At 34.5% G+C, this 18,624-nt stretch overlaps 1 protein-coding gene across 3 annotated transcripts in view; it reads right to left on the bottom strand.

Moving 5' to 3' along the window:
* The window catches only part of SH3PXD2A (SH3 and PX domains 2A), a 227,394-nt gene that overhangs the window by 129,224 nt on the left and 79,546 nt on the right, over positions 1–18,624 (bottom strand). For all 3 annotated transcript variants that reach the window (XM_026704720.2, XM_026704719.2, XM_087932795.1), the window contains 2 exons: positions 12,752–12,828; positions 8,976–9,067 (listed from right to left, as the gene is read on the bottom strand). In XM_026704720.2, the coding sequence (XP_026560505.1) occupies positions 8,976–9,067; positions 12,752–12,828 (169 nt within the window). The remainder of the gene's footprint in view (positions 1–8,975; positions 9,068–12,751; positions 12,829–18,624) is intronic.

Below are 18,624 nucleotides of genomic sequence, written 5' to 3'. Positions count from 1 at the left end.
TTTAAAAATGGAAAGGAGGGGGGAGCAGGAATGATATTATACTGTATATTTTGCAGTCTAGCTTTGAAGGACAACTCCCATCTGATATCAAAAATAGTTTCTACCAATCTAAAAAAAAACACCAAGTAAGTTTTGGTTTGGGCACGATAGAAGAGTTGTCCACATACTATTTAAGGAAAGTCTTGTAAACTTTTTTTGGCTGATAGAGATACTGTGCTTTTCTTTCTGAAGTCACATACTATGCTGGCCATGCGTAGAAATTTGAATTTTTTTTATAAAGGCATGGCATACCACTAGTCAGAAAAAAAGGCTAGATACAAACATAATGGAAGCTTATAACTTAAAAATAAATGATTTAGTGCTACACCAAGTTATTGTATCATCTGACACAATGTCTTAATACTTCTTTCTCTCTTGGACAGATTTTTTTTTAAATTTATTCTAACAATAACTTTTGCATTTATTTATTCTTCCACCTTTATGACAAGGCTAATGCTGTAGAAACTTGCTGGAAAAATAAAAAATAATGCTTGTATCTACATAATTTTATATATGAACAACACCTCATTTCTACTATATCATAATATTAACAGATTTCAAATTGGAATTTATTCCCAAGGAATCTTGTCTATCAAGATTAAATTGGAATTGTCTCCAATTTGTTCTTCTCTGTTCTACTTTCCCCTGTTGCTGAAAAAATGTTAATGGTCCATTTGCTCTCTGTATTAGATCTATCATGTTCTAAAGGATCAAAGGAAAGACTATTGGACTGACTTTGTCCATCTCTCCCCTTCCCTTCCTCTTCTATAGAAGTGAAATTTGATACAGAATATGTTTTCTGAACACTGTAAATAATTCTTGTTCCCTACAAGTAAATATTTTATTTTTAAAAAATTCTAGTGTCATGTATAGAGGAAATCGTTTTGTTTCTTCCTTTACTAGATTCAACCTATATAGAAAAATCATATTCTAAATTTGCTATATTTGTCTTTCTTGCTAGGCCTTTTGGCCAGAAGATGCCAAACAAAAAATAAACAGGCTGAACAAATCTAGCAGTGTTTGCAGAATGAGCTGGTAGTTGTTCATTTACAGGAAGAAATTCATAAATCACTATCTTAGATAAACTAGAAATTGGTGGTAGATAAGAAAAAAACCATGGGCAAAGAGGAATCTTTTCCTCAATAGCTTTAACATTTATGAAGAACACATGAACTAGACAAAAATTAAGCTTTTTAGGCTTTATCTGTACATAAGTATGTACATTCAATGTTATTTTCTGCTGTATAAAACTGCTAAGGAAAAAAAGGAGAGATAATAAAAATTATTTTAGAAGTCAAAGAAATTGTAACTATATTGTTAATATATTATTTCATATTTTCATCATTAATATTATAAGACAACAGTCAGTTAGCCTTCGGTTATGACCACATATGGGACCAGAGTTTACATTATAAGCTGTTGCAATCATAAGTCAAGTTTATCATGACTTTGTAACAGTTTTTATAGCAGTTGTTAAGTCAATCATGTAATTATTAATCAAATCAAGTTTTCCCAATGGGCTTTTTTGCTGTAAATCAGCAAAAAATGTCATAAACCATGATTGTAATGACCATGAGATGCTGCTACCTGTTAGAAATGCAAGCCAGTTGCCAAATTCCCAAATTACGATCATATGATGGTAGAGGTGGTCTGATAGTCATAAGTGTAAGTACAAGTCATAAGTCACTTTTTCCCTAAGATTGAGTGTTGTAACTTTTGACCATCATAAAATGAATGGTTATAAGTCAAGTACTACCTATAGTAGTATATAATAGAGAGAGCAAATTGGTCTAGTGGTTAAGGCACCAGGCTAGATGAAAGTCAGCTGGGTGACCTTGGGCAGTCACTCTCTGTCAGCCCAACTCACTTTACAGGGTTGTTGTTGTAAAGGAGGAAAATGTGTTGGATATGTTCGCCACCTTGAGCTATTGTAAAAATAATAAAGACAGGATATAAATACATTAAATATAGTTCATGCACTTTCTTTCAAATTGCGTTCATATCGTGCCTGCTTTTATTTTTCTGTGTTGCCTAGAAACAAAGCACATCTTGTTTTCTGACAAATTAAGAAGTAACTCTCTGGGAGAATCCATCAAAGGAAACATAATGCTTTAGAGTAAATTGGGATTAATTTCCTTTGAAACTTTCAACTGAAAGGCCCAGCTCTTGACTCAATATATTTGCAAAGTCTCACCTTTTCTTACCATCATCATCATCAATAGGTTTGCAATCAGACTGAAATTTTGAAAAGGACCAGGCATCTCATGTAAATTGGGCCTACAAAAGGTGTTAATTTTCATACATCAGGCTAACACCACAGTTCTCAAACCTCTCTTTCCTTGTTGCTATTTAGAAATGGGCTGGAAGCCAAATCTGGGCTGCTAAAATTGTTTTCCTATTTAAAGTGTTCATTTGTATTAATAACCCTTTAATGTCTAAATGCAGGCTCTGTTGGAGTTGTACTTCCATGTCATGTCATTGGGAGTTGTTTTGGATTTAATTCCTCTGCCCACAAATCCATATGGACATCATTAAACACATATACTACAGCATTAAACCTCTGCCCCACAAAGACCTTTACAAAAATAGTAATTCCCAACCCCCTTTCGGGGTCATGGGAAAATGAAAAAGGCAAGGAAGAGAAGTTAACTGTATATTGCCTTAATTCACAGAAGCAAGTCTAATACGCTTTCATTTTTCAACTTCAATACATTTTGAGCTATAACATGCCAAATTTGAAAATGCATCTAAACCAAATCATATCACATTTCCCATATTGCCAAAAATAGAAGGAAAATGACTTGCATGTGAGCTAATTTAATGTATTGGAATGCAGATTATTGGAATCATACCACTAATATGTTTTATGTGACAGCTCAATAATAAATTTATTATACATAATATTTTCTTTGTGTGTTGAAACATGAGTTGATCAATCTTAGGGGTGCTGAGGGCAAGCTACTAGGGAAAGGAGAGACATAATAGTTGGTAGTCCTTGGTAACAACAGTAATTGGGACCAGGATTTGTAACATGAAGTGATGCTTTCATAAAGTCTGGTGTCATATGATCATGTCACTTAGCAATAGCAGTACTAGCAATCCACAGTTACCATCATTAAGGAAAGACTGTGTGCGTGTCACTAAGTGAGGACCTCACATGATAGCAATTTCTGACTTTTTGGCAACTTCCCCATTGATTTTGCTTGTGTGGGAAAAGCTGGCAGGGAAGATTGCAAATTATGATCATGTAACTGCAGGATTCGGCAATAGTCAAAAATCATTAGCACCTGCATCATAACAATATGCCTGTAGGGACAGTGGACCAGCTGGGATTTTGAGAACTGGTTGTAACTACTACTTGTTCAGTGCCATTGTAAGTTTATTTATAGTTATTAAATGAATAGTTGTTAAATGGAGACCACTGAACTGCTAGTGTTTACTTTGTGTGTGGAGAGATAGATAGATAGATGGAGATTCAAAAGTAAAGTCTATAAGCATTTTTTGAAAAATAGCTGGGGGCAGGACAGAAAAATATTTTCTCATAGAACATAGTTCATATATATCCAAATTTAGCTTGAATGTCTCATGAGGAAGAGAATACACATTTGTTCTAACATGAGATTAGCATGCATTGGATATTCCTTCTGTTTTTATTTACTTTCCCATATAAGATTACTTTTGCAAGCTGATGTTGTAATTTGAAGATAATCAAATGATTACTGTCCTGAAATTAGAGGAAACATATTGAAATAGACTAGGTTTATTCCATAAGATTAGAGCAATATTTAAAAAAATATATTTCTTTTTCCTAACCCCGAAACACCAAAGCACAATCTTACAGAAAAGTCTTTATATTTTGCAAGAATCCTAGCCTACTATCCAATCACTCATAGATATTTCGATCTGGAAGAGGCAAGCACTTCCCCCATTAAACTGTCCTCCTAAAGAGTGAAAATAATCTTTTAATCTCTGTTTCCCACTGAGCTACTTTTTTCCACTGCTGGCTCTCACTCCATGTGGATTCAAACTTTTTGTTTTGGTTGTTGCATCTCAGAATAGGGCCCACTGGGATTTGGAGGGTAATAAATTCAAATACATAAGAATAAATAAGTAAACCTTTGTGGCATCACAATTTTATTTATTCATATTACATATTTCTAAACTGCCCATCTCCCTCAAAGATAATGCAATTTTTGTATATTGTATATATAAACAAATATATTAAACTTTGTATTTAAAGTTAAGTTTTCATACAAAATCCCCAATTTTAAAAAGGCACAAAATTCAGTCCGTGTTCCTCTCATGATGTCTCTTTGTAGCTTATTATGGCCAAAACTGTATCTGTAAAAAAGTTGTTTGCCTTAATCTAACTCCTCTATTAATTTAAGGCTCAGGGTTTTGCAAAGCTACTGATACTTCCTAAAATGGCAACAACACACTTATTTCCCCTGTTTTTTTTCCATGATGTTTTTAACATCCTAGTCTAGACTACAACCCTGCATATCTCAGAGATCACCATCAAAGTACTAACCAGCCAAGACTAACTCTACTTGGCGTTTTAGATTAGAAAGATCTTATAACTTCGGTATATCTCCCTTTCTCAGTAAATTATTCTAACATTAAGAAAAAAACCCTCTCCATTACCGATTTAAAAGATCAGTAAGAAAAATTATAAGAACAAGAACACCAAGGAAGATTATTTCCTTGGACTTCATTTCAGAATCTACTTTTCAGTTTTCACGACTCTTCTGAAAACAAATTGCAAGTACTTCATTATCATCACAGCCTGAAAACAGGGACTCCGTTTATTTTTTTAAAAGGTTTAAGAACAACTTTGTTTTTATGCTTCTGGTTGTGTATAAAGAAGGCTTCAGGAGTAGAATTCAGCTGTGCTATAATACTCTCTCCACTCAGCAGTCCAGAATAACAGATTGATGGTAAGCCTTGCATACATTTAAAAGGGTGCATATGCATGTGTTTATAGTCAACATTCATACTCAAGTGTTGACTTAAACTTCAGTCACTTACAACACAATATTTACTTTATTAACCAACATTTTATTATGCTATAAGTAGTTGGGGGGAAAATTGGAGAATGTTTGCCATGCATTTCCTCTATGCATACGCAATGTTTCAAATCTGCATTAATATATACAAGAATTTAGTGTACTGTTAAGGGCATTATTGTAAAAGACAAATCATGTACAGTTGAAGTTGTAAAATTGTAATGTTTTCCACAAGTACAGCAAGAAAAATGTACAACTCTCCATCTCTTCCTTACATCTTTTAACTGAATAAATGGGTGGAAGAGGAAAGTAAAGGCAATACCATTTTCTAGAAAACTCAGTATCATCATTTGCTGAATACTGAAAACTTTTATCCCAGAACTATAATTGCCATCAATTATTGGAAAGAAAGAACAGCTTGTCAGCTCTTATGGTTGCAATTTATAGATGCCAGAGAAAGACACAATAGGAAAAAAAAATGCTTTAAACAAAAGTAGGAATCCTGAAGTAGTTATTTGACAATGGAACAAGAACAAATAAATGCAAGAATTCTGTATAGCCTACCAACTATTTTGAATAGATGTAGTGTAGCCTAAGTCAAATTTCTACAAGATATTAACTTCCAATTAACATATTTTATAGAATTAATACAATGACACAGGCTCACACTACCTGACCCCAAAACTAGTCAATCACTTTTTAGTTATGCACTAACATATACAGTATTTGATAAGCACATCAAATGAGAACTCACTCACAACAAAAGGAGTCTCTTTTCTTAACCATTTTGTTAACACAACAGTGCTGTCTCTTGCAAAGATGGGTTTTAAGATCTTTTAAACTACTTTCCAATATATTGTTCTTTCCTCCACAATATATGAGTTCTTCTCTGTCCCAGTAATACAAAAATTATTTGTTTTGGATTCTAACTTTAAGCCTATAATTTACTTTCAAAGATCAGAAAACTAGTAAGTAGTTTCCACTGGAAGGTTGATGATTTTTCAGACTGTAATTAAAAGCAAATGCGATTGGTCATATATAATATCCTGTGGTTTGCCACATTGCTTTGAAGCTGACCTTACAGGAAGGTTGTTGAAGCCTTTAAGAGTGTGATACATATTGTACCTCGGCTTCATTAGTGTAGGCTTAGAACTTCAATGTCATTATATAATTACAACTGAAAATAAATCAGAAGGGCTTGAACCTTGGCACTCTGATTTCAGAGTAGTATCTATGGAACAAATGTAGTTTAGTTGGAAATGCAATCTTGAAATGTTATCTATATTGAAACAGACCACATGAGTTCATCACAGATTCCACAAAACCTCTTATTGAGCACTTCTTAAGATTTCCAAATATTTTACATGAAACAATAGCTACCCTTCCCATGCTCACCCTATTCTTTGGTAACTTGAATGCCTCACTGATCCATCTGCCTCTTGACCTTCCTCCTCCTTCTTAACTTCTATTGGGCTTGACTGCTTCCCTCACTGTCATGGCCATTCTTTCAATCATCAGCTGTCTGAGAACAGTTCCTTCTCTTATATGATCACACTTCTAATGCAATTCCTCTGGTAGCTGATCCTTTGTTCTTAAAGGAAGGTCTCAGGTTATCTCTGAAATTTCAATTAAATTAGAAGCCTTGATAATTCAATAAGCTGCCTGTCGTTTTGAGTCAAAACATGAGGTTATTTGATCTGCTGTTGTGTATTTCTGAAGACAGAGGGCATCAAAGCCATCAGTGCAGACAGCTGAAAGACAGATGGTATAGCAGTGATTTTATCAAGCATTCAGTGCAGACCAAAAAGTAGCTATCCACCATTTGTTTATATAGTTGAGCTTATATAGTGCTCTTTAAAAGAGCCTTCACCAATCAACAGACTTCAAGATGTGGTGAGATCACAGACCCCAAACTATCAAGCCAGCATAGCCAATAACCATACTGTCTGGGGATTTCTGACTGATTTACACAGAACCAAACTATTATTTGAAACAGTGTGTGTGTGGGGGGGGGGGTGTTTCAGAAATCCTGCCCTCCATTACAGATGGAAGCTGGTAGGTGACATTGGGCTAGTGGTAGTTGAAAGCAAGTTGAAAAACATCCATGAGCCAATCATGTTAGATCAGCAAAAGAGATTATAATCATAACCTTCAGAGAAGAAGCCTTTCTCTTGGAAAAGTCTAATAGAAACCTCGGTTAATTAATTGTATGAGTTTAAATAATTCATTATTAACCCAACAGTTTTGCTTACATATGATTAATACAAACTTTTATTCAAATTACCACGTAATTTCAGGTTAATTACCAGTTGCTTAGCAACCCCTCAAAGTTACGATGGACTTCCCCAGAACTAGTGATAGCACATTTTTGATGTTCCGATGGCCACATCCCCTTCCCTATGGGATTGTATTTTAGATGCTTGGAAAATATTAGAAATAATTATGCCCAAGCAACCAGGGTTAAAGAGTTTGTTCATTGCAATTTGAACAAAAAAGCTATCATAAATATTACTGTATTTTGCTATATTTATTCATTAATTTATTAATTCTGCATAGTGAATTAAAATAGAAAATATGCATTTTCTATTTTAAGGAGGATATAATGTTCAAGAATTGAGAACATTTTATCTTAGTTGTCTCAATCTTATTAGCCTTCCACTGTTTCTTTGAGTGTTGGGGCATGGATGCTAGACTAGCTTGTCCCACAAGATGGAACATATATTGATATGTCCCAACTGGTCATTAGATGTACAGGTAGTGCTCTATTTATAACCACAGTTGAGCCCAACATTTCCATTACTAAGCAAGGCAGTTGTTAAATGAATTGTACCACCATTTTATGATCTTCTTTCCACAGCTATGAAGCAAATTACTGCAGTTGCCAAGTGAATCATGCAGTCGTTAAGCAAATCTGCTTCCCCCATTAAGTTTGGTTGTCAGAAGCAAGCTGGGAAGCTTACAAATGGTGATCACATGGCGCCAGGGCAGTGCAACTCTCAGAAATACATGCCAGTTGCCAAGTGCCCAAATTTTGGTCATGTGACCTTGGGGATTCCGCATTGGTTATTAAGTGTAAAAATCATCACAAGTCATTTTTTTCAGTGGTGTGGTAACTTCAAACGGACATTAAACAAACGGTTGCAAGTCAAGGACTACCTGTATTGCAAATCTCTTTTTTGTTCTATGCATTATAAATGAATAAATACAATCTTGACATTCACTACTTTACATGATTATTAGGCAAGTACCAAGCCAAGGATCCCCCAGAAATAGTTGGAATGGGGTTCACTACATTGAGAAGTTACAAAATTGAAGATGTTTAAGAAATTTCTGTGCATTATTTATTTTCTGCAAACTAGATAATATGTTATTTTTTTGTAAAATCTTTCAGAATTCCCAGCAAGAGCAGTTTTTAAACTGCTGACAGCCTGAAGTGTGTACATCTAACTACTATATGCAATATAGGGATCAGAACCTCTGCTCTGTCTGTACTGTCCTTGTGACTCTTTTTGCTTTCTGTTTCCAAAATAATAGTTTTTCGGAAATTACTTGTGACACGGATCATAATCAAAGTCTTGCATACCATCTCTGAGCACTAATCCATCCAGGAAAATAGATGGTAATTAAAAGTTTATTGTTAACTGGCAAGATTTCCCTCAGGATATAATAAATGATTCTGCAAATCACTAAAGCGAAAAAAGTTACTTTGGCCTGTGATGAATCAGAGGGCACATTTCTTGGAGTTTTCTTCTTGCACAATGAACACACATCTATTCCTCATTTATATTTGTCAAATTACAAACCCATGTCCCTGTGATGTGAAGGGATAAATTAAAATTAGGTGCTCTTCCATCTTTTGAATGTGATAAAATGTGTTCATCTTTAGCTTCGTTCCTTCTTTACATAGAACAGACATCAACAGATGCTTACTCTTTAGGAGGATTTAGGTCTTCTGGTCGGCTCTCAAAAAACTGGAAGACTTCATCACACTGTGAGATGTGAGGTGGAAGCTTTACCAGCGCCTGTTAAAAAAAGAGAGAAATTGAACATATAAGCAGCCTAAGAATAAAAAGATGAGAAACACTGGGAATACTTTAACTGACACCTGTGGGTAAACTGAACAGAACTTCCCCAAAGCTTTAATAAACACATTTTAATAATTTAAAAATTGATTTTTTAAAATTAGCTATATTAATTTTATAATTCTTTTGGTTGAGCTGCTTTATTTAAACAAACAGAAATACCAGAAAGTATTTTTAAATTTTGAGCTTATTAACATAGTTACCAAGCTAATTTAGTACTGTCACTGCTGCTCATAATAAACTTTCTGATACTTTCAGAAACATCATTTAATGGTGGGCACTTCCATTCTATTATCCTAATCAGAAAAAACATTGGCAGGACATTTTGGGAATCACAGAGTTGCTCCATTTGTGGTGCAACTGAGAGAAAGGACTGAGAAACTGTGATTTTCCCAAGGTCACCAAGCTGGCTTTATGCAGAAAATGAGACTAGAACTTTATTTGAACTTTATTTGTATTCCACTCATTCTTGAAAGGTGCAGAGAAGTTGCTCACAGCATATTTTGACTACTTCAGCACAACATACAGTAGCTTGACAAAATGGGGAATGTTCTACAAAGCCAAGTATGTAAGGCGGAAGAAATACATACAATCATAGCCTATTCCCAATTTTTCATGCAAGAATCTGAAAATGGGTCATCAAAATAAAACATCTACTTCAACCATTAAATAGAGCTAATTCAAGAAGAAAATATACCATAATATTTCCTAGAGGCTTTTTTGATGGTATCCAACAAATTTCCTCTACAAATGAAACATCTTATATTCTTATATTAATAGGTAATCTAATATGCTATCCCAAGCCGTTAATGGACTTTGCTACAAAGAAAGGTGTTGATGCAAATTGCAACCAAAATGTAATTTTTTTATTTCATGCACAGAAGAGGAAATGAACACACGATACTCATGTTTCAATGAAAAGGTCAATGAAATGCCAAAGAGTAGCTGAAAGAAAAGGGCAGCCTTGTCCCTTGCCATTTTATAAAAGGTTAGATGATCCCTCTAGGTCTTAAGTAGACAGAAGGGAATATGGAGGCCTCTAAACCTTTTGAAAAATTAATCAAAATCACAGAAATTCAAGGAGTAAACATTTCTATTGATCTATGGTAATTAAACAGACTAATGGAAATATAAAATAGGCTGCAGGATCACTTGTGACTTAAAGATTGCAGATTGCCACAGTTGAGTTACATACTACATATTCTAAATAAAGCTAATATTGGTAATAACTTTAAAGAAAGACTACAGGTCCTGTTATGTAAATGTCAACTTTGAAGTCAGAAAGAAATGGAAGATTATCCCACCTTGATTCTGTTTTTACTGAAAAGTTGGCAAAGGGAAATTCTGATTGGTTTAAAAGTTTCTGCTTTCTTCCAGGATGGTTTTTAAAACTTTCTAATCCAGCCAATAACCCTGGAATTCCAAACCATTCCTCCTTTCAAATACCTCTGTGTACCAATACCCACATTAGTTTCCAAGATCGGCCAAGGTTGGCTAGATCCTACTAACTGCCAAGAATTCCTTTTAATTTTCTCAAGAAAGAAAAAAACAGAAAGGAATCTTGTCAATTAAATATTCAAAAGACAAATAATGTGTTGTAAAGACATTGATCCACTGGTAGCGTGATAGAGTTGTGGGTATTGTTTGTGGGTAAGTTTGTATGGAAGTCAGTTGCATTCATGATTCATAGTCCATTCATTTCAAAAGACAAATTTAACTCATATATTTGCCAAATATACATGATAAATAAAATGATTTATAAAAAATAAAAACATAATGATTTGAATGATAATGCTGTGATGTTAAATGCAGGATGTTAAAGTTTCATCAGTATGTTTTGGTTAGACTGAAATCTAACTGGACAAAAATTCTGGAGGATTTAGAAATGGTTGTGATCCTTATTAGTCAGCCCAGCCCAGCCCAGCCCAGCCCAGCCCAGCCCAGCCCAGCCCAGCCCAGCCCAGCCCAGCCCATAATTATTCCCAAATATGCAACTGAAGTGAATGAATAAAGAGACTGTAAAAGGGTAAAACACCAGCTAGCCTTTACAATTGTTCCTTATGTCATAACTTAATGTAGTAAATTACACTTTCCAAGAAAATACCAAATGCTTATTCAACTAGTACTACCAGATAAGTTTCCTTTTTGAACTTTAATATATATAGCTGTATTGCCAAGTATACATAAAAATATTTATTTAGATATATGCATTCCTTAATATTCATGCTAATTATTCAACTTGCCACATAAGGAGTATCACCAACTTCAATCTGAGAAACTTTGCACCCTCAGATGAGTAACCAGAAGTCAAGAATAGCTTCTGGACAAGCCACAAAATGCACTTAACAAGTAATACATCACAAATAGTTTGTTTTCTCATATGATAAAAGTATGTATTACATATGGTCACTTTTACAAGTACTTTCAGATTTAACAGTTACATTCAGAAATGCAACCTCCTGTATTCCGTAATTATTTTGAAGAGTGTATTTTTCAGAATTTTAGTTGAGAGTTTATTCTAAGATGCTATTTTGGTTTAAATGATGACATTGATAATAATTTTGAGAAAGAGCTTCATAAACAAACCAGTGATATAAAACATATCTACTCCCATTATCTGATTCCAAAAATCACTTATGGAAGATAGCTGTGAAATAATTTTTCAGGCAAGCATATATAAGGGACCTAGTATAAGCCTCTGAGACCTTGCTGGAAGCATAGATGGTTGACTCAGTTCTGTGAGATTCTCTAGCTTTGATGACACTAGAAAGTTAAAGGACCTCAGAGAAATCTCTCTCATAAACCTATATATGTGATATTTTAACAAAATAGTGCTTGATCTTAATTTATTATTTGTTTCATTGGTCTCCATTTTTTAAATTAATTCTCAAAATCTTTATGTCACTACAGTATGGGACATCATGACTGCTAGGGCACAGAATGTTCCCAAGGTCTTGGGAAGGCACTTAAGACCTTATTTATTTATTTATTTGACAGGTCATTTGAAGGATTCTGGTGGAAGGTAGGTAGATAAGATATTGTTTCATTTTTTGTTACTTTATTTGGTTTGGTTTTGACTATATGTCATCCTGAGATTTAGAGAATAAGCAATATATTAAAATGTGTATAAATAAATATTTTCTGTGTTCTGCACAGAGGTGGATTTATAAGCTTACAGATGCAGATAGATAACTCAACAAGACGTCCATAACAAAGTACATTTATTGGTTCATCGGGTATCTTCATAACTCACATTTGTGATGAAGTTCTTCTTTAATGACCAAACCTTTGTATATCTGCCTTGTAGTAAAAGATGGTTATCTCCTAACCCATCTCGTAGCAATAGAAAGCAGCTCCCATGTGTTAGGGAGTTCAGGCAAAAGTGAGGGAAACTTCCCCCAACCAATCAAGGGACAATTTAGTGACCAATCAGGATAACAGATGTGGTCATGGGATATGGACTACATTTCCCAGGATACCTTAACTACATTTACCATGATGCATTCCCTTAAGGGGACAGCTCCTAATTCCTAAGTAGCTATCCAATTCCCATAGACTGGCTGGGACAGCACAAAATAAATGCTATGCATTTTTCACTGCGTTTTAAGAGGAATTGTCACTTACCCTGCAGTATTCATCAATTGGCTTTAATCTCTTCACAGCTACATCTCGAATGTGACTTCTTCGGAATAGGATTTTCCCTGGTGACAAAGAAGATGCAAAGATTAAATATGTATCTTGCCAAAAATTGTTTATATCACAATTATTTTGATTCACATATAGATAGAAATATTCGATGTATTCTATTTTTCATCTATGTAGCCATAAATGGGTTTTGCTAAATTTACTTATTCTGAAATTTTTAGAAAAGGAAAAGTGCACAATTATTCATGTTTATTTCTGTAGTTGTTTTAAGAAATATGGTGTTCAAACATAACTTTCACTTCCTTGTGTATTATTTACACACATTTTGAACTAAAAATTGCAATGCAATATCCAGAATGTGAATCAAAAGGATAATTAGTACTAATTGATCAATACACAAAAGTTTTGAGTACTTTAAGTAATATTTTGTATAAAAGTACATGGAAATAAATAAACAAACAAACAAACAAAAAATTCTCCCTAATTCATTTACCAGTTCATTATTTCCTTCCACTATACTCCATTTTGTATCTTCTAACAAAAGCTATGTTTCTTTTCACAAAAATATCATACATACATACTCCAGAAATGGACAGCAATCTATAAAAGCTTGTTTAAAAAGCAAACACATTTCTCTGACATCCTTTAAAGAAGGTATCCAAGTTACCCTTAGCTTGCCATGTTTTTCAAATCAACACAAATCCATTGCAAATTGATGGACATTTCTTTTAAATTCACTGAGAATATTAGCCTAAGGGGGTTAAATGTATTAAATCGGTATTGACAGATGCATATTTCTTTCCATAGTAATTCAGTAATACTCCAAATTCAGCTATATTCTGAATTCAGCCATATGCTGAAGAAGACAAAGATACAATATTAAAGAAGCTAAATTATTAATGGTAACTAATAAATGTATAACTACAATCTATCTAAGGCATTGCTGATTGAGAAGATAGTTAGAGCTAAGATAGAGCTATGGACATAATCTAATGGTGTCATTTTTATTGTCCTCCACTTGTCAGTTATGATTTGTTATCCCATTTATATTAAACTGTTGCTCAGAGTTCAGAATTCTGTACATAAAGTTGTCAATCTGATCACCACCATCACTATTTGAAAAATTCTCCATTTGGCTGCTGCAGTTTATAGTTAGTTCAGTCCTCCTCTTTAGAGGAGAAAGTAGAAATATTACAGCACACATTGTGGATGTAGAAAAGTAGGTTAATAAGATCTTATGTAGGGTTTACCCCAGTCAGACAAAAAGAGAAGAATAAGAAAGAAGGGATAAAGGACTAAAATATGTGGGTTAGCAATAACAGTAGGAAAGATAAACAATTAAGTTCTGGACTTAGTATTTTGAATTATACATCATGCATGCATACAACAATTCTGCAAACCTTATTAAGCTTTAAATATAATGTATACAACCAATATGATTCATTCAAACAACATCTTAGTTTATGTGCATAAATGATTGGATTTGCATTCAATTATTTCAAGAATAGCAAGACCAAAGCTACTGTTTACAGATTTCTAGAAAACCAGGAAAATAATATATTTATACACGTTACCAAAAATAATTACAATGAAGTATGTTGGTCTAGCTAGAAAAGAAAAAGAGTTCATCTGGCCGATCTCAAATTGGCTTTCTTTTAAGCCTTCATTAGAGCCATATGATCTACTTCAGCATTCAAAAGTAAAGGTTTTGTTCCTAGCTTTAGAATAGCAAGTACGAAATGATGAATACATGGAACCATAAAAGGTCTTCCCCTTTTAAAGAAAAACCTTTCTCCCTTATCTATAGTTATTCTTACTATGTTCTGAAGAAATATAAATATATAATTGTTACTGCAGGAGGACAAGCTTCTCATCAGATTCTTTGCAAGAATCTAAAAGACAATGAACAGTCAATTTGCTGTTACATATAATAAAATTTGCAAAGCATCAATGTTAGCTGATTGTTCGAAGCAAGGTGGCATTGCACAGAAAGTGTACTTGTAACTAAACAGAAAGTTCATCCCTCTCAATAATCAACAGAGTGCAATAATATATAATTAGTGCCCATTCTGATTTCCTAAGTTTCTTAGAAGTGCCCATCACTTTATTGCAACATCACTCTGATCTCTCTCTGAAGACAAATAAAGCAGAAACTTGACAGATAAAAAGTCAACATATAATATTAGTGAATAGTGGCAGAATCATGTCTTTAAGTCAAGAAATCCCTGCTGTCATATATTTGGCAAGGCCTTATCTGACCGTTTGAAATGTTAAAATCATACATTGACTGAATGATGAAGCAGATTACTGAGCATTTACAGACTAAAATACCAGACAGCAATCAAATGTCATCCAGAATTTAAAACAAGAATATACTAGAAGAAATATATTTTAAGCTCTACAATTACCTTCATATTCTGTATTTTACTCAGCTGTAAACTGCTACCTAACTTAAAAGTCATCAGTGCATCAAAGAATATTCCTATTTAGTGATAATGTGATTCTTACAATATGTCATCCATAAAAAACATTGCAAGATCTTAAATGTGAGCAATGACTCCAAAAGGCTTACAGAGCTGCTCAATCTTTTTACTTAAGTCTTTTTACCATAGAGAGCACTTAAGTCTTTTTACCATAGAGAGCACAATTAAATAGAAGGACATATGTTTGGAACTGTGCATTTCATGAGGAAAATGAGAAAATGCTGTTCCATTTTTTAAATTCATGCTGGCCTCTCAGTAGCATTCTCGTGTAAGCCAGCAAGCCTGCTCTTACTGTTTTAATGAAGAAGGTCTCAAATTCAATTCTGTCCACAACAAAGCCCTGTTTGAGTCTGTGCAGAACTGAAAAAAGTTAAAATAGGCATTGCAGATGAACTAAGCAGACTTACAACAGTTCATTTAGTAATCGTTCAAAGTTACAATGGCAGTGAAAAAGTGACTTATGTCTTATTTTTCATACTTACTGTATGATTGTGGCAGCATCCCCAAGCATCCACAGTTATGTTACAATTCAGATGCTTGACATCTGAGTCACATTTATGATGGGTTGCAGTGTCCTGGAGTCAAGTGATACCCTTTTGTGACTTTCTCACCAGCCAAGACAATAGGGAAACCAGATTCACTTAATAACCGTGTTACTAATTTAAGAATTGCAGTGATTCACTTAACAAATGTGTTGAGGAAAGTCATAAAATGAGGCAAAGTCACTTAACAAATTTCTTACTTAGCAACATAAATTTTGGACTCAACTGTGGTCATAAGTTGAGGACTACCTGTAGTTGGAAAAGGTGCTTTTGATTTTTTGCCATCATAGATGAACACATCTTACTGGGTCTTCAAGAATAACTAAAGACTCTTTTGATATAAGGCAAAAGAAGTATAACTTGGATGTCAGATTTGTATTCATTGACACTTTAGCTTATAATAGTTATAACCTGCAGTTATAACCTGTTATAACTACAAATGTTCATATCAGAAGAAACATGATCATGCCACAATGAACAATCACATTGTCCAACCAAAGCAAAAGTATTTAGACCAGGGATGTCAAACTCAAGGCCTGTGTGCTTAAATCTGGCCCATGGTGCTGGCCTGGAAATAGCAAAAGACTGGCCCATGGTGTCTCTGGCAGCCAAACTGGGGTGCAGGGGGCCATGTGTGCCCCCCATACCCTGTTTTTTGCTTGGATGGTCTCCTGGATTACTTTGCTGGCTAAAACGGTACTGTAGGAAGCCATCCAGGCCAAAAATGGGAGGTGGGGGCTATGCATGCCCTCCTGCACCCCATTTTGGCTGGCAGGGTGCTTCAGGAAGCATCTGTCCTGTCTCCCCATCCCAGCCAGCCCAGAGAGAAGTACAATGCTGATCCAGCCCTCAAAGAAATCCAGTTTGACACCCCTGATTTAGACATTTACTCAGGGATTGCTTTTCCGCCTACTACTTCACTGCCTCTTATACAGAAATCTGTCCTACCAAAAATGTATTCCTTGTCATCTTTGCTCTCAGTTTTGTGATTTTTTTAAAAAAAAACTTTACAAGAAGGTAAGCATTAGGTAAAATGAATACTGATAAACCTAGGAGGAAAAGATGTAAATTGACAAATGTGGTTTTGGATCTTGAGTAATTGCATATGAATCTACAATTGTGAAAGAAGCCAAACTGATTAGGCTGCTTCAAAAACACTGGCCCAAACAAGCTGAGCCTTCTTTCTAAGCACAGGAAAAAGAAGCAACAACTCCTGAAATACTGCTTGCCTTTGTTCCTAGGTGCTGCTGTGCTATGCAGAGCTGGCTATCATTTATAACATTCTGACACCAGGAATCTTACTTGGCCCTCAAAGGGTGGTAGACTTATGGCTCCAATTCCCACCTGATGCTGGATAGATGCCATCATCTTTTACAAGCACATGGTCTAAAGACACTGAAAGATTCTTGAGCTCCTACACCATACTTGCACCTGAATGTCACATGGACTATACAGACTGGAACTACTTTCTGAAATCTTCATCTTCTAAATAGGTAGAGACTTGTCCTAAGAAGCAGGATTTGACCCCATGCAATACGAGGCAAATATTTCAAATAAATCCATGATTTTAGCATAGTGCTAATTAGTGCGTACGTTCAAAGCTGATTGTTTTCTCTCTAGCATCAAGCTCAATCAAAGATGGTGATTCATTTTTTTAGCTTTAATTTTTGAATGGATGAAAGGGAATGGTGCAGACAGGAAATGGCAGGCCGCACAGAATCCCTGTGTTTTTTATTTTGCTTCTCAGGAGAACTTTATAGCTGGAACTTTTAGTGATGGTCAGTATCTTGTTTCCAACATTTTAGGTCAATCTGTTCAATTCACATAAAGTAGACGAGCAAATGTCATTGTATGAGAACTATTCTCAAACTAATATCCCTGTCTTTTTTAAACTTTAGGATAATTAATCCTATTTGCTTCATGCCATTTTACCTTGTGCTGCTATTTTTACCTACATATAATACATTTTGCACATCATCCAAAGGTTTTATGAGCTTGGAATTGAGTTCTGGCTGTACTGAAATACTTCTGTTAATTCCTAAGCAAGGTATAACTCGCATAGAAAAGATTTGATAGAGAGTTCGGGGTAGCAAAATAGTAAAAATCCTTCAAGAAAAACCCTGGAAATCCACATTTAGTTACATTAAGAGTGGAAATATACCGGGCAAGAGTTCTACTTTATGCCAACATAATTTATATTGAGTAAAATCATCTAACAAGACTTCATCAAATCAAAAACAACAGATTCCAAGACTTGATCCCAACAAAAAGCACTAATCTTTATCAAAATCAAAATCTCTGCTATAACACTATTGACTCCAATAGTATGTTTTAAGGTCTAGGCAGGCAAAAGTATTTAAGTAATATTGGCTAATTTTGAAAAGTTAAGCAGAGTCAGACCAAATTTGTATTTGAGGACTGTTTTAGGCAAGAACAACATGGATGAAACAATCAATAGACCTAACTTACTCCAGCAAATTAATAGATAACAATGGAACAATGGAACTGCCAACTATTATTCTTATTTGTAATATTGTGGAAGTGAGTTACCTTACTATTACTGTCTTTTCATCCCTAAACAAATGAGTACTATGTATGTACCATTGGCAAGTGCCTGTGTCTGTGTTTTCAGAGCTATTGTATATCTATCTCTAAATACATCATTTCTGAACTTCTTTTTTCAGAATAAAGTCTAGTGAAGGATTGTAAAGAACTTCTATATGACTGCTGAGTCCACAAACCAACCAGATATTTTAGAAACCACAACCTGAGTTTTGGATCAGGGAAACTTGTCTTACTTATTAGCTTACAAATTTCATATCTTGAG

This window comes from Pseudonaja textilis, chromosome 4, assembly GCF_049901715.1.
Source record: "Pseudonaja textilis isolate UNSWEBS1 chromosome 4, rPseTex1.2, whole genome shotgun sequence".
Lineage (NCBI taxonomy): Eukaryota > Metazoa > Chordata > Lepidosauria > Squamata > Elapidae > Pseudonaja > Pseudonaja textilis.
This window is presented reverse-complemented; position numbering and strand designations above follow the sequence as displayed.